General features: G+C 43.8%; 1 protein-coding gene across 1 annotated transcript in view; it reads right to left on the bottom strand.

Annotated features, from left to right (window-relative positions):
* The window catches only part of LOC125363948 (golgin subfamily A member 2-like), a 30374-nt gene extending 20955 nt beyond the window's left edge, over positions 1-9419 (bottom strand). Inside the window, exon 1 of the mRNA XM_048363285.1 lies at positions 9373-9419. Within this exon, the coding sequence (XP_048219242.1) occupies positions 9373-9419 (47 nt within the window). The remainder of the gene's footprint in view (positions 1-9372) is intronic.
* Positions 9420-22299: the final 12880 nt, after the last annotated feature.

Below are 22299 nucleotides of genomic sequence, written 5' to 3'. Positions count from 1 at the left end.
TTAGAATCTGCACCAGATCTAACCAGAAAGATTGGCCAAGGGCAGCTGGCTGTAGTTTTCCATCAAGATGCATACTTTCTTCCTATAGACATTTGATTAAAATAATCTTAAAGCTTATTCTGCATAAGCCAAATAATACTGTTTTCATTAGACTTAGCCTGATTCTTTTATTTTGTCAATTATAAGGCTTCAACTCAGGGTTGGGGTGTTGTGTCTGAGCCTATTTGTGCTTTAAGCTGTCACTCTACCAGTTGAGCCACAATGCCACCCAGCTTTTGAATGGTTGATTGGAGATAAGAGTCTCATGGAGACTTTTCTGCTAGAGCTGGCTTCGAACTATCATCCTCAGATCTCTCAGCCTTCTGAGTATTTAGGATTTACAGACATGAGCTACTGACACCCGACTTAGCCTGATTCTTTATATGAGAGTAGGTAAGAATGATAATTTGTCACACAGACCTTCTCACATCTGCTTTGCTGGAATTTTTAAAATGTATTTACATATAAGGAATCAGATTGGATTAGAAGTCCGGAAGGAAACAGTAGGAATACTACACCGGCAATCTGAGACAGTTACTCTACTCTCAAGTGCCCCAAATACCTTTAGATTCTCATGTTTCACAGTAAGTCACGTCCTTGCCTATCTATCAAACTGGAACCTCACCACCAGATACTAGGTCAGATTTCTGTGAAAGCTTTGTAAGCATTGACCCCACAAAGCCAATCTTGCAGGCGATTAAGAGAATCATTCTCAAATATGACATTCCATTCAGACCTTGGTTGTATAACCAATGCTTCTAATTATGTTCTCTTAACAAGGACATGCAAATAACTGCATTACATAATGTGAATGTATGCAAGTAACTATATTGCTATGAAAATAAGAACATTTAAGAGCTTCAGAATTCTGAAAAAGTCAGGCAGGAAGAAAAAAGACCTCATTTAACAATGTTTCTTCTCAATTGACCCGAGGTAAGTGAATACAAAATGGTCTTGAGGGATAGATAACTTGAGGAGAAATGGGTTACTTATATATCCACAAAACCAGATAATCCATACATTAAGCACATGCTACTGCTATGATCAGTACTTCTTTCCATCTCTTCCCAGGTCCTCTGTCCTTCAATGGCTCTTCCACTTGACCTTGGACAACAGTCTCAGGATCCCATTCAGGGCTCTGCTTGGGTTTTGGAAACTCTGACTCATCCTGACACAGATTAGCTACTTCACGGAGCTTGGAGAAGGTTCTTTCTGCTTGAAGACTATGACCTCTGAACTGCCGTTGATGCCAAGAACATTCAGGGAAATCTTAAAGAAATCCAGTCTGTCTATAAATAATGTCCAAAGACTTACCCTGGTTCACCTCTGGTTGATAGTTTCCCAAACTGCCAGATCTGTACGATGAAACCATATTATAAGAATTTTCAAAGGGCAAGCACATGTAGCCATTCTTGTGCCTTGAAAAAAAGGCACTACAGTCAATCCGGAACTCATCAGACAACAACCATAATAATACAATCTGTCTGGAAACAGGAAGTTGTATGAACTGCCCAACACATGGCTTCCTTCAAGCCGGTGAACTAGAACTCTGTAGACAGAAAAGCTTGTTTTTCTATAAACACGTTTTCACAACTATATCGAAGTTGTATGAAGTTTATGTTTCTGGCAATTTTTGGCAATTTTATGAAGCATCTATTTATCCTCCCCATGTCAATCATGATAGAGCTCTGTTAAAGTATTACAAATCCACCTCAGTAATGCTATTTTAGAAAGGTGTTACCCACATAGTAAGGAAGAAAATGATTTCTGAATTTCAGAAATAGAAACAGACACATCAAGAAATGAAGCTTGAATCCTCAAATTTCAAGCCTGAATTAAAAATAAGTATAGTCACAAAAATAAAAAATAAATTCTTATTCTTCCTTTCCCAGTGGGTACAATTTTTTAATTTACTAGGCTTCAAAATAGTGAAATAAACAAACCAAGAAGATGATCATATTTTACTCCACAGAGAAAAAGATCACAATAAGCCACTAGCCCATTCATAAAGAAAGGCAAAAGATGCCAGCTTCCCTAAACAAGAAAATACTCAAAAAGAATCAAAATCATATACATCCCAAGCCAGCAATGAACACAAATCCAACCCAGAGAAGAGGGAAGAGGACATCTAGGCTCCCTAAATCATTATCATTGGGCCCTACCTATGTCATGGCATCTAAACTGAAAAAGAAATTGTAGGGGAGAATTAACGAAGGGAGACATTCAGAAATGGGCAACATCTCAAGGAAAATGAGGTAGAGCTCAAGTGTCATGTGGGAGATATTCTTGGGGAAACTGAAGCTAAGACTTCCTGCAGTAGACCAAAGCAGAATGGTCCTGATTTGTTGGCCACTTTCTAGAAAGGAAACATTGAAGAATTTTTTAAAATGATAGGCATATTTGTAAATGTTAGTGCCTCCCCACCCCCCAAAACACAGGACTCAGGCAAAGATTATTATCCAAGCTTAAGGGTGATAAAAAGTAAAGGCAACTAAAACATCTAATTCTTCTAGAAAAATTCTGTAGGATTTTTCACATTTAACAGTAACCAGGAAATTTTAGATTCGAAAACAGTCATAAATAAGGGAGGAAGAGAATCAGAAATATGGTAAGAGTTATTCTTGGAAAATATTTAAAATCTATTAGAGTTGCACCTCTATTCAGATGCTAAGGAGATAGTACAGTTGGGGTCTTGGGACAGAGCTACATCATCTGCCTGCTTTCTAGAATCACCAGTTACTTTGTATATCATTTGTCAAAGTTAGAAATTTTTATTAGATCATCAAATAAATCGAATTTGCTTCACTGGCAAATTCTAAGATAACCATGATAAAGAAACAATGAATGGCTTGTGTAGTACAATGTGTATTGTAATGGTTCATTAAAAGCAAGTATCAGTGACAACTCATTCTGGTCCTTTTGCTCCAGGATCTGAGGAGTTCATCTTTCTGATGTTTGTACTCAGACTGGCCAGAATCAGGCCAGTAGCCATGATGGGCAAGGCATAATGTATGCATGTAATATCCTTGTCAGCAATAGCTGTGTCAATTGAGTGGCGTCAGTATGAATGGCATTTATGTTTTTTTCTGAAGCAACTTGTGTTAGCTCAGTGAATTCTAAGTATCAAGAAAAATCACCCAACTCTACAAAAAGAATGACTGTTATAACATACATTTACTGTACAGTAATTTGTCAAAGTCTCAAGTCACTTTACATTTAATTTGGCATTAAATGAGAGTCTTAGCTATTCGGTTGACAACTGAGAATTTCACATACCCTGCATTGTCATGCCAATAGTTTAATTAATGTGAATATGTTATATGAAATATTTACTTTCAAAATCAATCCTTGGCTTCTTCAACTCACACATCCTACCCTGAGATCATCGCAATGGAATGTCTTCTCCTTTTCATTGAATTCGTTTTGTGCTGAAGTCTTTCCACATCCAAAAATACTTCAGACCTTTTTGTAATTCTTGTGTATTAAGTGAAATAATAAGGTCTACTTGAGGATGAGTGAATTACCTAGTGAACTCTCCCTAAATTTTCCTGATATGTACAAGTGTCAAACTATTAAATATAAGAGAAGTGAATCAAAATAACAAGAATTAGCTGGGTGTCATTTAATTCATTTTTATCTTGATAGTTAAGTAAATAATCTTAAAAAAATGGAAATTTTGTGTGTGTGTGTTAGTTCCAGGACTTGATCTCCAGGCATGGTGGGCCTCACTCAACTTTGTTGCTCACTGCTGGTGTTTTACCGCGTGAGCCACAATTCCAGTCTGGGTTTTTCCTGGTTAATTGGAGATGGAGTCTCTATAACTTTTCTTCCTGGACTGGTTTCTAATTGTCATCCTTCATATTTCAGCCTCCTGGGAAGTGAGGATGACCAGGGTGAGCCACAAGTGTCCATCTTATTATTGGGGTTTGAAGTCAGGGCCTTGTGCTTTCTAGGCGGGCGCTCTAGCACCTGGGCCACGTTTCCAGCTTCTTGTTGCCACTGTTGTTAGCTTTTGAATGCATTCTGGCTTTTTGCTGAGAGCAGCCTGGCTTGTGCATCCTCTTCCTGTCTATGACGGCAGACAGGCCTCACTGTGCCGCGCTTCTCACCCATGGAGATGAGAGTCTCCTGAACTCCTGGTATAGGCTGGCCTTGAACCACTATCTTCCCTATCGCTACCTCCCAGCTCTCTTGGATTAAAGATATGAGCCACCGAGCCCAACAAAAATTGTTTTATTGTGGAAAGTAGATGACTTTTCAGCCAAATGCGTGCTTCTGCTAACTTCTGCTAACATGTTGGCCCACCCCCGCGGGTACGGTCTGGCTTTGTGTGCGAAGCGCCTCCCTAATCGTGGCACACGAGACATGGCATCCACCGCAGCCAAGGGAAGAGCTGTAAGCAGGGCTAGAGGAAGTTCTGCAGTAGTGAACACACGACCCCGGAAGCCAACTGCAAATGCCATTGACAGGAAGTAACAGAAGAAATGCTATCTCACAAAAGCACTCCAACCCACGTGGCCGGCCTGGAGACAGACACGATCTTAGGACATGTGTGGAATATGAATCACATACACCGCCGCTTCAAAAACAAAACAAAACTCGATAATGTGATTTTGAAAGGCAAAAGCATATGGGAGTAAATGTCACATTTTGTTTCTAGTGTCATCAAGCCTAGATCTAGGAGGTTTGCACAGAAATACAGCAAGACCTTGATGAGAAAAGGAAGTGTGTTCCTGACCCTGGGCAGGGATCCTGTTCACGCGGGCATTTTCCTGTGTTCGGAAGAAGGTCATGTTACGTTGTTGTGCACAACAACTGATCATGCCGAGCCTTCACTCACACGGGAGAAACAGAGCGGCCAGTGGGATCGCCCAATGATCCTTCAACGCCACTGTGTAGGAAGAAAGTCCACGTGGCAATAATAACTTCAGATAGGACCAATGTTTATTGGAAAAGGGAAAATATGTGTAGAGACACATAGACAGGGACAAGTCTTTGCTTCATTGAATTCAGAGACCTGGTTGGGTGTGATGAGAGCCAGCCCCCAAAGGCAGCCCAGAGGCACAGAACAGATTCTCCCTCGGCATCCCGTCTGGGGAAGGTAGCAGCCTTTCTGCTTTCAGAAACTGTGAAAGAGTTAACTGAGGAGTTAGTTCCACAGAACTGAGAGGCAAGAAGCTGTTAAAACAGCCCCAACAAATCAATACATTCATTCATTCTTGGAGAAAAGAAATTCAACTCTTACCTGAATGGAGGTCAAGAACAGAACAAACAAAATCGTACAGTGTGTCTAATGGGAAAAGAAGAGAGATACAGAGAAACACACAGACTGAGACAGAGAGACAGGAGAGAAAGAGATGGGGAGAGAGAGAGAGAGAGAGAGGAAGAAATGAAGAACAAGAGGAGGAGGAGGAGGAGGAGGAGATGACAGGGGAGGAGGAGATGGGGGAGGAGGAGATGGGGGAGGAAGAGATGGAGGAGGAGGAGGAGAAAAAGAGGAAGAATAAGAGGAAAAGGAGAGCAAGGAAGAAGAGGGAAAGAGAGGGGAGGAGAGGGTAAGAGGAGAGAGGCGAGGAGAAGGGAGAGAGAAGAGGAGAGGAGGGGGTTACGTTAAATGGCCAGAAATTCCTGGCTCTTTCATTCTCCCTGCCTTCACCACCCCAGGAGTAAAAAAAGTCGGAGGTTAAAGTGAAGATTTCTACCATGTTTCAAAAGCTATCAAGGAAAAGAAAAGGTTCTTCTGAAAGATTTCTTTTTTCTAAGATCTGTTTACTAGGAATAAAGCAGTTGCCACATGAATAGTGCTGTGGGAACTGTTATTATAAATTCACAAGGAATAATTCTAACATATTTTTTTTTTTTGCAGTCCTGTAAGCCTCAGAGAGCAGGAAAAACGCACTGATCTTTGGAAGACTCATTTTGGTGAAAACAGATAAGAGGCTTGGAGCCTGTGGAAAGAGTTCAGGGAGTTGGCCTCAAATCTGCTTGTGCTAAATGAGATCCTCTCTGGAAACGAGGCGGCAGCGAGGAAGGTATTGATTCCATGACTGCGAGACCTCGTTAGGGGGGAAAAAAGCTCATAATGCGTTTAATGCTCCCAATAAAAGTGACAGCATGATTAGGGAAATGGAAGGCTGATTGGGGAGGAGGCTACAAACGATGCAATTCAGAAACCCAGTTGAAAGGGAGAGAAAGGACTCAATCCCGTGCTCAGACTCTTAAATTTAGAAGACAGAAAAAGAGATCGTCATTGCTCTGCTAGGTACTATTTTGGTGAACTCTTCATTTTGGGTGACACACTGAAGTGGAATATTACAGAATAAAGAGTTATTAGCATAACATGTCTGAAAGGAAACCATGAAATGTGTTTGGAAGAGGTAGTCTAGAAGCAAAGGGGAAGAGAGCATTTAGACTGTTCTGGTTAGAATAATAATAATAATAATAAAATAAAAGAAATAGCCATAATTATCCCACAATAAAGAAAAGACAATTGCTGTCTTTCACGCTTAGGAAAGATGATGATTGTTTATTGAACAAGAAAGGAAGCCTGGTGCATTTCCAAGCAAGGTACCTCTGCCCTTAAGGATGTCATTTAGGCCAGGCCCAAGGGCTTTCCAAGTTTGCTACAGCCATAGTGAAGTACCACTAGCCACGTGGCTAACACACACACACACACACGCACACACACACACACTCATAGTGCTGATGGGTACACATTTGCAATCAAGGTGTTGTCAGAGGGGTTGGTCCCTTCTGAGGCTCTGGGACTTACACGTGGTCACTTCATCGCTCCCCTATCCTCTGCGTGGGGCCCACCGCCATCCAGGCTGTGCGCTCGGATGAAGCACGCGGTTGGATCCTTGGCCTGGTCTTACCTGCACGCCCCGTAGACAGACTGCGTTTAAGTGGCATCGTATTCAGGCTTCGGTGTGCGTTTGAAGGGACGCAGTCCAAAGCAGGCAGGTGTAATGCGTGCGCGAAGCAGCAGGTGCGTTTCCTCATTTGGGGGGCCCCACTCATTTTGTTTCCTCATCACCTTCAGCAAGCTTGTGCAACGGCTTCTTCCACAGATCCAGAGCGGGGCCTCCACTCCCCCACCCCCCGACCCCCTGATTCCTTCCCCAATGCCACTGAAGCCCTGGACACGCTCTGCACATTTGCCTGAATTGCCACCTGATCAGCCCTGCGTGGGGCCACTGTGTTTCCCTGGGTGAGCAAGCAGACCTCTTCTAGGCTTTGTTTCGTAGGAGCTTTGCACCCGCTTCCGTCCTCACTGGAAGTCATGCCGCCCTCTGACTAACGCCTCTGCGACATCTTCCCCTTTAGACTCGAGACCTGAGGAACAGAGCCAGGAGCAGACTCCATGGTACTTAGAATCATTGCTTCAGATGAGGCTTCTGATTCTCAGCAGGCCCAAATCTACATGTTGGGAATCTAAAGAGGAGGGACAAGTACCTGCCAAGGAAAGTCATGCTGTCATACAGAAGGTATAGGGAACTTATCGTTGGGTATTTGTTACTATTAGGTCAGTCTGTAATTACTCTCCTCCGCACCAATAAAGTAAGGAAATATGTATTGTCGGCCATGGCTCTGGGGGGATTATCACATTAAAATAGTACGATAATAGTGAAGAGGTAGTAGCCAAAATGAAAACAGCGCACTTTGTCCTAGGCTGGAGTTTTCTTTTAAGGCAAGAAAAACATCAGGTAAAACGCATTTGTATCGTATGAAAAAAAAAAAATTCTGAAGACTGTGGAAGGCTTTCTCCTCTGGGAAGAAGTTCAAGGACTCGGTGCCAGGAAAAGCGGCAGTGCCTGAGCTCACTGTGAGTGTGAGCAGTGAGTGTGAGCAGTGAGTGCGTGCCTTCAACACCTGATGGAAAATGACCCAGTGCGTGGTACACTTCAAATACAGTCACATCACAGCCATCCGCATCCCAGGTCGTTTCGCTTTCATGGGTGTAAGGATCTAGTCTCCGTGCACGCTGATTGTAGAGAGGACGGGGGTCAGAGTGGCGTGAGAATTCGAGGCGTGTGGGGTGTGTCTGCGCTCTAGCACTGACTCCCTCAGAGGGAGCACTGCGAGTCGAGCTCCGAACACACGCTTGAGAACGCCCCGAACACGCGATGCGTGTCAACCTGTTTTCCTCCAGGAACCGTGGCAAACGCTCCCTAGGTCCCTGTAGTATTTGATGAGCATGTCGGTGTGATGACACCATTTTCATCAAGGAGAGAAAAAAACAACTTTTTAAAGTCCAAACATGCGCGAATACGAATGTAGTACGTCTGAAAATTATGTATACTGTGCTCTCTCTATGCCTTTGTCCTGAGAAGCAGGAAAACCATTAGTACAAGCCAGTTGGCCTTGATTTCTAAACTTGTCAGTTTTCACAGGAGGTCAGTAAGAAATTCCTGCTTTTGTTTCAGAACCTCGTGCAGCATCTCTGTGAAAGCGGAGAGCACATAGAATTGTGCATTAAACACAAGGGTGTTTAAATGTCACTTTGTACCACAAGAAATGACGTGCACATGCCAAGTGGATGAAGCAATCATAGTCTGCTTGATGGTGAATTAATTTCAATTAAAAAACTTCTTTTGAGAGAGGAAGAACGCAAAGGTGTTAATTCATTGTGAAAGATAGGGTCAAGTGTTTTGATATGACAAGGATCTAATTAGATGCAAAACCAGGTGACATGTCTCTGAAATTTTTTCTCTAATCTGCTGATTTCCTTTTTTTCTATGCCAGGCTGAGGTCTGAGGAATATCATTTTAGCTGTGTATTATAATTAAGTGCATGTCATTTCTCTTGGTCCAGACTGAAAACATCTCTAAAGACAGAATATATCTAATTAACTGTATGTCTCCTAAAACCTAGGATATTCTATTTTACAAAGCTAGCTGATTAGAGGAATAGACAGATATTTAGAAGGACAGATGGATGACAGACAGAGAGGTAAAAAGAAAGATGGATGGATGGATAGATAGAATCATTCACAATAAATATAAAGAAACAGTGATCTGTTGGTGTACATTATTAGTGTACATTATTAAACAACGCTGACCATTAGTCCTCATTAGGTAGAAAATAACTAAGGAATTAGGGCAGATGTTTGAGCCACACACGCAAAGGTAGTGAAGTGTTGCTTTCATAAGAGCAGGAAGCAGGAACTCAGAGTTCTGGAGGTCTCACAAGGATTCTAGTGCTGTCCTGGTGGGCTTTGAACCACACTTAGGGGAAACCAAGTGGCTTATGGATTCTCCCACGTCAGAATTCATCCTTGTAACCGGGTAGAACCGAAGCTGGGAACCAGAAGGCCCACAGCCGACTGCGTACCTGTGAGCAGTGGTGCGAAACCTGATGTAGTAGACTCGGTTCTGCATGTTAGGAAGAACCAGGTTTACTGTTCAGCGATCTGAAGGCCACTTCCTGCCCTAGCTGATAACTCGCTGAGCTCTTAATGTCAGGTTTATTAACCTAGGTAGCCGATAAAGGAGAACACCACGTGGTATTCAGGCAGGAGAAAAAAGTTTATCCCGAACTGCTGGCTTGTGGCCGAGATGATGCATGGCGGGAGAGAAGGGCTGAACCACTGCGGGCCCTGCCTTGTCTAGGGCAGGGGCGGGAGGTATGGCCAGGTGGATTGGATGTGACCTCAGAGAAGGGAGAGGTCACTGACTCTGGGTGTGCCAGTTACCTAGGTAACGCAGGTACTGGGTGCAGTCTTAAACAGGTGCGGGGGTGGGGGGGATCTGCATGGAGCCCTCCCTGGGGGTGGCCTCTTACACTTAAGACATTTTCTGGTTTTGGTTTCTCAATGGAATTTAAATGTTCTATACTTAAGTTTGGACTGTATGACTTGATTTTCTTTGCTGGTCAGTGGCCTAGCCTTGGGGATTTGACACATAGCTCCTGCAGCAAAGGAGAAATGTTCACCTAAAGGAGGTGGTGATGGATGGATGTAAGGAAGGAAGAGACAGATCTTAGAAAAGAAATAACATAGTATTTGTTACCAAAATTTCATGATCTGACCAAGAGAAGAGCAGAAAAAATAATAATGAATGACCAGATTAGCATTTAAAGAGATTCTCCAAAGTCTGTGCTTCACAAATATACAATGGCTGCTTTTACCTGCCAGTTGCAGTATGATGCCCGTTTAGTTATTTAATCTGTAAATCCTTCACAAAGGACAAACAACATAGCTCTCACTTATTCTATTAACATTTACCAAATACAGAAGTCTGGTGAAAAAGCCTAATGGACCTCAAATATTTCATGGCCCCCTTCCTCTGAAAGATGCTTTATCATTGGGGTGCACTGGAGATGCGAATAAGAAAAGCTCTTGTGGCTTCTAAATAGTTCTCCCAAAGTCAGTTGCAAGGAGAACAGGAGTGTAAATAGAAGGAAAACCAAGATAAAGAAGTGACACTGACAGACAGATTTCTCCACCTAGTGTGAAATGTACAGGCATGCAGCATTTCATCTTCCCAGTCGCCTCGAAGGCAAGCTTTATTATGCGGATTTACAGATGGTGGAGTTGCCAAGGCAACCCTGCACGTAGGAAGTGATGTTGTTCTCTAGCTGGCTCTCACATACCCTGTAGTAAGCAGAGCAAAGGTGTGCACGCCCAGGTAAGAGTTCAACATGAAAAGAACCAGGTGGGGATACATGGGCAGAAAATGGAAAGGCAAGAAACAAGACGAACTGTTGGATAGCGAGAACCCCCTACTGGAGGGACCGGGCAGCAGGGTGGAGGGAGAGGGAGGGTAAGGAGGCGACAGGCCCCTCTGTGCTCACGACCAGCTGTTGCTGGTGCCCAGTCTGCGATCCGCCACCCCCCCCTTCTCATCAGTGAGCTGTGTAATCCCAAAACACATCTAAAGTCAGAAATTCTCTAATGACATTTTCCTGGGAATGGAACCGAACTCTGAACGTTAGTTGTGCTGTTGGGGGGGGGGGGGCTGGAAGGATTTCAGAGGGACCTTAGTTGTTACGTATCAAACCCTGGAAGCAAACACCATTAGCAGTCCGCTGACAGCACTGTCCACGTCTTCCGCAGGATCCAGATGAAATGGTGGCTGAAGACCAGAGCGTGTAGAAGTGTACTCACTCCCAGGGTACTGACGGGAGCACCTCTACGGGCACAGAGAGCTCCTCAACGCCCTCTCCCCGCTTCTCACAAGGCCTCTCCTTTATCCTTTCAGGATAACCTTTTTGTTCCCCAGCAGTTCATTTACTAATCAGATGTCTGGCACCTACTTTCCATTTTCCTCTCCTTAGACCTGCCGTAAACTTGGGAGACATACACTTGAGAGAACGCTATGTTGTAGGGAAGCAATACCGTCCATCCCTTGCCTCCCAGCTCCTGAACCCAGCTTTCTTATCCTAATAGCCCCTCCGGGTTAGGCCATGAGCTTTGATGCTTGGAAACATTTTGCTTGTGAAACCTTAAACTCTAATGACATGCTTTGCCATGTAAATGGGATTCAGATTTCCACAGGAATTACTCTCACACCTTAAGCAATTCCTAGGGGCTGGAGCTCCCAAGTTCCTTTACTACCCCTGATCACCATGGAAGCCATATTGAGACTATCTGTGGTTTGAAATTTATCAATTGCTGGACAGTTGGAGTTTCAATTACAGGATGGAAGTTGATTGGTTGTAATCCTTTCTTCCTACAACCACTGCTGAATGCCAACCGCCAATCCTATTTGCTCTTGGCACATTGCTGATAGATTCAGGAGATACATCCTTTCAGCTAGAAATTGGCTGTATATTTTTTTAAAAAAAAGGAAAAAGAAAAAAACAACTTTCAAACAATAGCCCGTCTTTGTTCTTGGCAATGCCACAAAGATAGAGTAATAGATTTTCAAGGGGTATTTGCAGAGAAGTTGAATTATACAGGATGGATATGACAGAAACAATGCTGTACAAGAAATACTTGGTTTTGCTTTGTTTATTATACTTTGTCTTCTCTGACTTCGTCCCTGGGGTATTGCAGATATACACCAGCTGTCTAAGACAAAACTCAATGTCAACTCAATGGACCTGCTTCTCTACTTTTACTTACCTTGACATTGTCTGTTATAAGCTTTATTTCTGTCAATTCAGCCAGAAACCCGGGTACCAGCTCTCCTCTCCCTGTAACTACCTTCCACATTCTGGAGATTGCGTTCCTGCAACACATCTCCAAGGCTTGCTCGTTTGTGTCCCTGCCCTTGGCCATTAGCAAGACTGTTGCCGTTGATAACCTTGCTGTCATTTCTTCCTTCAGTGAACCACACTGCTACCAGATCCCCCCAAATTGAAGCTCTCAGGAGCACAACTGTCCCAGTTTGGCAATTCCACACTGCACGCCGAAGGAAGTGCTCTAGATATGAAGAAGGGGCCAGTCAGCATGTTTCATCCCCCACTTCTGCCCGAGTGGGAGTCTCGGCATGATGGTTTCTGCCTCTCTGACAGCACCGTCCAGTCCGAGGGCCCACAGCGAGCTCCCTGCTGCGCACACAGAGCCGCTCGTGCTTTTCACCACCCTCGTGGCTTTCATTCTGCAGGGCAAGGCTTCTCTTCTCCTCCTGGAATGGAAGAGTCCTTGTTGGTCTTCAGAGATCCAGTCTGAGGTGACAATCTTCACCTTTCTGATCCGCTTACTCTCCAGGGAACAAATCTCCCCTCCAGTGTCCTGGCTTGGTAGGACCTCTGTCCCAACACCATACAACAACTCTGAGGAACCCCCCCTCCTCCCCCCCCACCACACACAGATGCACTGTCACTGGAGCGCAGTGAGTTTCTAGAGCTGAAGAATGACCTTCAGCCTCTGATCAGAGGTCAGATGAGCTTAGAATTTGTTCAGTGAAGCGCATGGGCAGCCGTATGAACATACAGAAAGTCACGGAGGCACTCACCAAAGATTAATCCTATGTTATATGTATCTCACCTCAATCATAATATGTAACATAAAGTAAATGTGACACGATGCTGAAAGGGACACTGCAGTTGGAAACCTGGGAGAGATCAAGGGAAGGGGTGACATTGTCCAAAAAGAAGTGTGCTCTTTACCTGACTGATGTAACTGTAACCCCTGTGTACATCACCTTTATAAGAATAAAAAGTGTTTTTTTTTAAATGTATAGTAAAAGATATTTGCCTTTGTGCTTTCAAAACATTTAGATTGCAAGAGTAACTGAAGCCCAAATTTAGAAAGATGGTGTGTAGCCTTTCACAGGTCAGAATCAACTGACTAGTATGAAACACATGGTTCTCTTTTCAGGTTGTTTGTTTTCTTTTGCTTTGTTGCACTTGTTAGAATTTCCAAAGAATACAGAAACAGATACCCTTGAAAGTTTCAGCTTGGAATAAATGAGAGGACTGGAAACGACTGATTGGATTTATTTAGGATGAGCTAATGTAGCAAATGAACGAGCCATACACTTACTCCTAACTAATGAGCCAGCTTTCATTAGCAGCTATTTATAAACTCTGGTGTCTTGAGAGAAAGCAATGTAACCTTTATGATAATCACTATAGAAACATTAATTGGACTACTGCTTTGGATAAGGTTCAAAGACTGTCATTTACACTAGCCAATATATACTTTTAGGAAAGGTAGACTTCACAAATAGCTGTGTAACTGATGAATTGTAGTCTAAAGGCTTATCTGGATATGACATTATCTTTCCTCTGACTTAATTTTCAGATTGTAGCTCCATTGTGCATGCTCCGTGAGGAGTTATTACTGGTTCCATGTGTGTAAAAGCATTTTGCCAGTGTGACACACCATTTGAATGTAACTAATCACTGTCTCTGAACTCAAACACGAGGAGTGACACGTTCCTTCAAAGAGGAAGCCAGGAGTGTGAGATTAAAAAAACAAAAACATATAGGCAACAAAAGTAGAAATAACAGAGAGAGAGAGAGAGAGAGAGAGAGAGAGAGAGAGAGAGAGAGAAAGAGAGAGAGAAATGTTGACTATAACTTCATCGTCCTTTTTTACTGTAAGTTGTGGGGCTTGAACTCTGGGCCTTGGTGCTGTCTCTCAGCTCTTCTGCTGCTCCAGGCCAGCATTCTACCACTTTGAGGCAAAGCGCCACTTCTGTCTTTCTGGTTGTTAATTGGAGATGAGAGTCTCACAGACTTTCCTGCCTGGACTGGCTTCCAATTGCGATCCTCAGATCTCAACCTCCCGAGTAACTAGGATTAGAGGCCTGAGCCACCAGAACTCTGTGACTTGATAGTCTTTTGCACGAATTATGTTTGTAGCTAAATAGCCTTAATTCATCTTTAGGGAGCTATGGAAAAAGTTGATAGGAACGCCTATATGCAAAGAATAATATATGACTATAATAATATCCCCTTAACTTAAACTGTATTTTATCATGGTAACAACTTTAATTTCTTAGGTGAACAAATCAAAGGAACACTATATCTCAAGCCACATTTTAAATTAAGAGCAGGGCAAATCAATGAAAGTATTTCAGTTTCTATTAGCACTTCCTATACAAAAGACTTTATTTCTTGTCACGTATCATCTTGAAAATATCAACTGATATGTTGAATTTCAATTTTTGATAATATCACCTGATATGCTGAATTGACTTTAGGGAGTTCCCCTATCAATTTAAACAATGGGCAGAGGAATTAAAACCTTGAGTATTTGTAATTCTGCACAAATTTTTAAACCTTCACACAGTACCTGTGATAAACTTTTGAATATCCATGGCATGCTACTTTAATTTCCACATTAAAATGGTCCATCGTTTTCTACCCTGTCACTGGAAGGTGCTTCTGCAGAGACTGCAGCGCTTTAGTGTGGCCGGCTGAACATTTTCACCTCGCATTGAGGATTTTCCTCCTGTACCAGTGCAGAAATAAACGAGAATTGAAATAGCATTTCAACTTGAAACCTCAGAAGTAACACTCCAAAAGACCTGCTTCGCTTCTTTCACGTTGGAGAAGTCTCTTAGATAGTTAATGTCTATTTATATGGTAATTGTTCCCCAATATGTGTCTAGTTTCTCCCCTTTCTGCGGGATTCCATTTTCACCCACTAACGCCAGTGAGCGGCAGACCCTTTGAGTACAAATGATCTTGGTGAATAGCACTGAGCGAATCAATACAATGCTCAAGGGTAGCTTCAGCTCGTGACGCTTAACATTTCATGAATGAAAACGAGACCAGGGAATCCTGGTGGCCGGGAGGGCGTTACTTTCTTTTCTTTCGGTTATTCCTTGGGAAGGCCAGCCCACAGGTGACAGCAGAGTCACCCCGCTGTCACTGTGCTGTCATTGCCAGCCCAGCTGGACCCACGGTTCTATCGGAAGAGTGGCAGAAATTATGGTGTAGGGGAAGAAATTCATGGCTATGTTCCCTACCTGTAGTATATTGAATTTAAATGTTCTGCCTGTTTCATATGTGTGTGTGTGTGTGTGTGTATACACACATATACACACATATATATTACATTAAAAAAAGGATAAGAACAAGGCAGGCATAGTTATAACAGAAAAGTAATATGAAAAGGAAAACAAGGAGGTGGAAAACTGCGAATAGTTCCAGATTTCTTTGTCAAGTAACTGTGGTTTATCTATCTACTATGTCCCAAACAGACTGCTTCCTACTGTTATTTAGCAGCCCGCAAGGCAAGTGATATTTGTTTTTTTTTCCTCTAGAATGCACAGAGGGTCTATAGGTATAAATAAAGCAGGCGACCCTTCAGGAAAGGGGATTTCTCTGAAGAGATTCGGAAAGGTAGCATGGAAAAGAACGGAGGAAGCAAATGGGTTAGGAGGTCACGGGTGCCTGCGTGAAGATCTGCACGTGTGCGTGCATGGATGGCCCAGGAAGGTTGAGAGGAAGCCGTCCATTAGAAGGAGGCACTGTAGATGAACCGACAGGAGGCCGGAATGCCGGGGCCGAGCTAGCAAAGCGCCAGTGGAGAAGGGTAAGGAGCAACAAGACTTTTGGTCCTTGAGGTCAAAATAGCAAGACGATGGCACGCTAGCATGGAACACATATGCCAAATGCTTAGTGTTGCCCCTCCTTGAATCGGAACCTAAACACACACCAGTGGCTCTCAGCCTGAGGGTACAGCCGACCTTGTGGGTTCACATCTTGGTGAGTGCACAGCCAACACAAACAAGGTGACCACTGGCTGAAATGTATAAAATCAAGAGCCAAAAATAAGTTGCTCCTCCCTTAGACTTCAGAGATGAGGCACTTACGCCCAAAACACTGTAGATCCTCATCAGTCAACAACCAACAGCAGAATTTTCAACTTTATTTTGCTTTATTCACTTCACGATGCTCAATTATTGACTGCAATGATATTACTCTTAGTATGAATTATTACATGGTAAGTATTCACCTTATCCAGTAAACATATTATGTCCATCCTTTTAAATATGCACCTCTTGGGGTGCAACCAAAATCAGTTGTGATGAGTCTATCCATGTCAATGCGGTAAGATCTAAGTGTGGTTAGGAGCTAAGGGATGGCCAGGCTATGTTAGCCCTGGGTGCCTCTCACCCATGGAGCTGCCCTGCAGGCTAATATAATGGGGAAATATCAAAGTGCTCATTTAATAAAGAATGGTTCAACAATCTTGACACTGGGTGCCATTGCAGTTGGCCTTCTCCATTGTGGAAGCTCCGTTAAGACCAGGTCTTCATGGGCTTAGTAAGGGTTCAGACATCACGAGAGTGGAGGGCATTCTTACTTCACACAGCCTCGGGGAATGGCACACGTATGGTTCCACGTGGCCCAAGCTCACACGGTACCAAAAGAGAAAGTTCCTCTCACTGCCTGTGTGCACTAAAATGTTTTAAAAATAATTGCTAAACTAATTTGGAACAGGTGAGTGTATCAGTTAAATAGAAAAAATATATGTAAGACAATTGGAATGACCTAAAAAGAACAATTGCTAATATGATCTCAGCTTTCAGCTACAGATTACCTATCATCTCCCCATCTATCTATAGATAATTAGATAATTTCCAGAATGAAAAAATCATACGTGTTACACTCATTTTGTAAAATTGCTACTCCATTAGTTGTTTAGATGTGAAGTTTTGAATCAGGGAAAAGTAGCCCTCTTAGTCAACTTTAAACTTATGAAAATATGTTTCTGATGGATTTTCCGAAATGTAGGAAGCTGCGGTAGGAAGAGCAGCGTGTAGTGTTTGCTTTTCTTCCAGCACAGAACGGGCCACATTACTGATGCTTCCCCAGATGTTGAAAGGTCATTGTTAGGTGCATGACATTCATACACTCATGCTTCCTTTTCGAAATGTTATCATCTTCAAGTAGTTATACAAAAGAGTTGCCATTCAGTGTGGCACTGTATGAATATAATGCCTGTAGATCACGGTCGCACGGTCGCACGGTCGCGTTCATCACTCTCTTCCACCCCTCCCAACCCCACTTCTTTGCTCCGTTTTCCTAATTCTGTGGGACACTCATTGAATTCTGGACTGCGTCCTTCCCACCCGCTTGCTCCCTTTGTCTGGTTGGGCACATGAAACACTGGAACAGCTCTGGAAGGACAAGTGGGGTCTGCGGCTTAGTGCCGTGTTTGGACTCGGTGGTAAGGCTCATGAACCTCATGTGGAGTTGCATAAAATATGTAAGGATAAACATGCCTGGTGTTGTGCATTTATTTGCATCTTGTTCAGGGTCTAGCGTGCATCTGGAGGAATACGTTCTGAAATAAAAAGGAGATGGAGAACAAAAACCTCCATGAAGCCACACCTATGAATGCTGGCACTGAAATTCAATAAATATTATAGGATGAATGACATAACTAACTGCTGGGAAAATGTGCTGTGATTAGATTCCTGTCCAGAGTGTTAAGAATAAATGCACTGTGGTCTAAGTAAAGATTTCTTTCCTTTTTACTCCCCTCATTTCTTCCTCTTCCACTGAGCTGCTTTAGAACTGAGGGCTCATGTTCGTCAACGAACACGAAATTAACTTTCTAGGAATGAGTAGTAAGCTGTCAGTCGCCAACGTGAACTGCTTTTCTTTATCTCATTTCTCCTAAACTGCAAATCCCGTTCCTGACCCTGAAAATCCTGGCTCACCAGTCGCAAGATCACCAGCAAAGTCCCCTGTTTCCTCAGCCTGTCCAGTCTCAACCCTTGCCCTCCCAGCCCTCCTGGCCTCCTCTCCTCCTGGCCCCCAAGGGCTCCTCTCGCTCTGCGGGTCTCTGGGGCGCTGGCTCTGCACACAGCCATTTACTGTCAGACTCGGAGGAGAGAACCTGCCTTCTCTTCCGTGTGGGTTGTCGATCTTGGACTAGGCTCCGAGCCTGCAGCTCTGAATTAATCATTGCTCCTCAGTTACTGTAATGGGCTCATTTCCTGGTCTCTCTCTCTCTCTCTCTCTCTCTCTCTCTCTCTCTCTTTTCTTTTTCCTGTTTTGTTTTTCTTTTTTAGCACCTGAGTCATTGCTCCTCTGCCCTAAAATATCCTTGACTTCGCTGTGGACGGGTGTGACTGTACGTGGGGATGATCTTCCAAAGTGAGCTACTTCTAGTCCTTTGCTCCGGTGATCTTGACATGCACACGCATCTTCTGCTATTCATTCAGCCCAGTGGCCGTGTTGTTGCCTGGGTCCTGCAGGTCGCATTTCCTCCTGACTGTCCTTGCTGGGCTCTGGCTTCGTCCTGCAAGTAGCACAGATCCACCTCCTCCCAATCCTCCCACCGCTGCAGCCCACCAGGCCCCTTCCCCGCAGTCGCCTCACTCAGCTCCCTCTCCTGTGGCATCACCCGTGGCCCTGGGCACCCGGCCAGCTATCCCTTCATTGTACTCATCTGAAAACTCCGCACCCCGAGTTACAACCCGTGCCCTCTTGCCTCTGTCTCTGCAGCGCCCGTGGCGGACGGAGTGCACCCAGCCACGACTCTGGAAGCTGCCCTTGACACCCATCCCGGATGGATGTAAACGTGGGGGTCCTGAGTGAGTCATGACAGCCATGTCATAGTTCCCTAGTTTTGTCCTCCCCCATTTTTTCTCTCCTTCACTCCCTAATCCCCAGCACCACTTTCCCATTTTTATTCTCAATTTGCTATTCACTGAGAAAAGCCGGCTTCAGAATAGAACGTTGCTGTCTCCCTCTGTCACAAGCCAGTTTGGAGCACTGCACCCACGTTCTCTGGGCTCCAGCTGCTGGCATAGGAGCACGCCACCAGCTCCCAGCCTGTCCCGGGTCTCCGCTCCCAGCTCTGGGAAGGGGGACTCCCCCACCACAGGCCCGGGGGCCGGCCTCCGCCAGCCCCAGCTCCCGCAGAATCCCTGCAGCCCATTTTGTTCTTCCTCACCAACTTCCAGCTACCATCCTTGGTGGTTGTTGCTGCTGTTCCCTGGAAATCACGAAGCCAAGAAGCAATTTCTAAAACAACACGCTGAGTGTAGTGATGGCTCTCCAGAACGTGATGCCAAATTCACCGTCCACCAAACTTTATGGGAATGGAAAAAAAAACAAAACACACAAATCTCCTCCACGCAAATTGTCATGAAGACCACAAACTGGAGAAAGCCTATTAGAATGACAATGGATTGTGATCCGACGCGCTGGGAGGACACAAAAGGCCAGTCCTAAGAAAATGAGCTGTCAGATTCAAAAGCAGGCCACCAAGTCTTCAGCAGACACCTCAAGAACATGTCTTTAGCACATGGGTGTTGGATGGGGTACTCCACACTCCACAGTAGTCATGGCACTTACATGATTATCTTATTTGTTACAAAGCGTTGATATCAACATCGGAGGGACTTCCTATTTTTTTTTAATATAATAAGATCCTTTTTGTACATGATGTGAAAGTTATACCAATGATATCGTGGTAAATTTACTCTCCTGCAGTAAATAAAATTTAAAGCTTAGGTCTTTTTTTTCCTGGCAATATTTTGCAATAAAATTTTAGATTTTTGTCTAATGTATAAAAAAGATAGGACCAGCGAGACGCTGGCTAATTGACATTGTTTGGCTCATGCTTGTGACCCTACCAGGAAGCTATTGTCTGAAGATTGTAGCTTGAAACCAGCTCAAGCAAGGCATCCAGGAAACTCTTTTTCCAACTAACTACAAAAATAAATAAAACAAAAACAAACAAACAAAACCAAGTGCAGCTGCGGCTCAAGTGATAGACCATAGCCTTAGTTACAAGAAAGAAAAAAGAGCTCAGGAGTAGCACCAAGGCCCTGCGTTCAAGTCCCGAGACCCAGCTCCAGATTTCCTTGTGGTAAAAGACTCGGAGACGTCACGGCAAGCATCTAATGCCAACTGTGCATTTAAGAGCTCGAAGGAATGAGCAGCTACAGGAGAACCACACACGGGCAGATCAGAACCCGCAGGCCGAATCAGGTCATAGATAAATTTCGAATATTAGAAGGTTATTCCTCAGAGTTTATTTTTCCTTACAGTTTTTTATTTTAAATATAGTTTTTGCCAGTCCTGAGACTTGAACTCAGGGCCTGAGCATTGTCTCTGGCTTCATCTTGCTCAAGGCTAGCACTCTACCACTTGAGCCACACCACCATTTCTGGCTTTTTGTTTGTATGTGGTGCTGAGGAATCGAACTCAGGGCTTCATGTTTTTGAGGCAAACACTCTACCACTAGGCCATATTCCCAGCCGATGACAATTTTTATGAATTAAAAACTACAGACTCAATATACATTATATTTAAACAGCCATTCACCTCCTTAAATTAAGAAGACAACGTGCCCATGTTTGGTAACGTTTGTCATTTTTCTTTAACCTTGGCTTCTTGTAATAGAATAAACCAATATCAAAGGCCGATAAGAACCTAGGTGCCTTAGAGAAGCTCCGAGTGACAACATTCCCACACAGGTACGGTGTGCTCACAACATCCAAAGGACAGGCAGTGAAAAGATTTAGGAAATGGTGAGTTCTGAGTGTTTGTTAGATGTATATTAGATGATATATTTTAGCTATAAGTGGATAGAATGTTTAAAAATGAACCCTGTGAATGATTAGCAGATAGAATGTCTGAACCACCTGTCATTCACTTGCCGGCTGACTCTATCCTTGTTGGATGGTCCCACCGTGGCCAGCTTGAAGCCATCAACACAGAGTCATCATGGCATTTGGACATCTGTGTGTCCGTCCTAGCTCATCACTACAGATGAACTCGACCAGCAGAAACTCCTCCCACGACCCCCATATCCTTAATCAAGCTAGAGGATCCTCTAGCTGACGTTTGAGAACTGGGTATAGTCTGAGAAAGCTGGATGATGGCTCAGAGATGTAGAATATGAAAGACACAGGAAGACACATTTCCTTAGGGCAGAATGGCTGAAGTGTGTTGACAGGGAAGCTGAATACGAAAAAAAAATATAATAAAGTAAGCGGTGATTCAAAGCGCAGTGAGATATTCTGGGTGAGGGAGGAGAAGAAATACATTTGCTTTTGTTTTTTAAAAACTTAATCATAACAATGCTCTTACAAAGCCTCTCATTGCTCATGAACAAAAAAATATTTCTTAGGTTGATTTCTAACCTGTGCAGTGGATAAATATGAATGCAACCTATAATTGTAACTACTTTCTGAGATCGTATTACAAGAGAGTCCTTTTGATCAGCTAAACTTCTAGAGAGGTTTGAAATGCAAAACAGGTCTAAGCTGAGCCCGAAGGCATGAAGGCCTGTGTGTCACAGAGATTTTGGAGTTCTGTAACTAATTCAGGAGGAAGGAGAGCAAGTCAAGGGGAGAAGGAAAGGAAGAGGGGACCTAGAGGCTGGAAGAATGGGGCCTTGAAAAGAGGACTTGAGGGCAGCCGGGCCATGCGAACCTTGGACTTCTGTTTTCTGCAGCTTACATTTCCTGTGCACTGGTTTTGTGTGTGTTTGCATGTGTGCATACGTCTGTGTGTCTCTGTGGGTGCTCGAATGTACATGTGCATGTACATCTGTGCACGTGTGTGCATGGGTGTCGTACGCAAAGCAGCGTGTGCATGTGTGTGTGTGTGCATGTGTGTGTGCATGAGCTCATGTTCCACACGTTTTTATGTGAACGAGGACAGGGTGAGTAAATGAGCTGAGGTTGGGGGAACGAGAGATGTAACCCTTAATTCTGGAAATGAACACATTGAGAAGAGGGGACCACTGAGGGGTTGCCCATTTTCAGACGCTCATAGAAATGTTAGAACAGCTTTGGGCTTCTAAAACCCAGGAAATGGAGTTTGGGCGGGCAATTCACGTCTTAGCCATCCCAAGAAAAGATCCTGTGGTTTGATGAGTAGTAC

The sequence above is a fragment of the Perognathus longimembris genome, chromosome 15, assembly GCF_023159225.1.
Source record: "Perognathus longimembris pacificus isolate PPM17 chromosome 15, ASM2315922v1, whole genome shotgun sequence".
NCBI lineage: Eukaryota > Metazoa > Chordata > Mammalia > Rodentia > Heteromyidae > Perognathus > Perognathus longimembris.
Note: the sequence above shows the minus strand (reverse complement) of the source record. Positions and strands in the feature narration are given on the sequence as shown.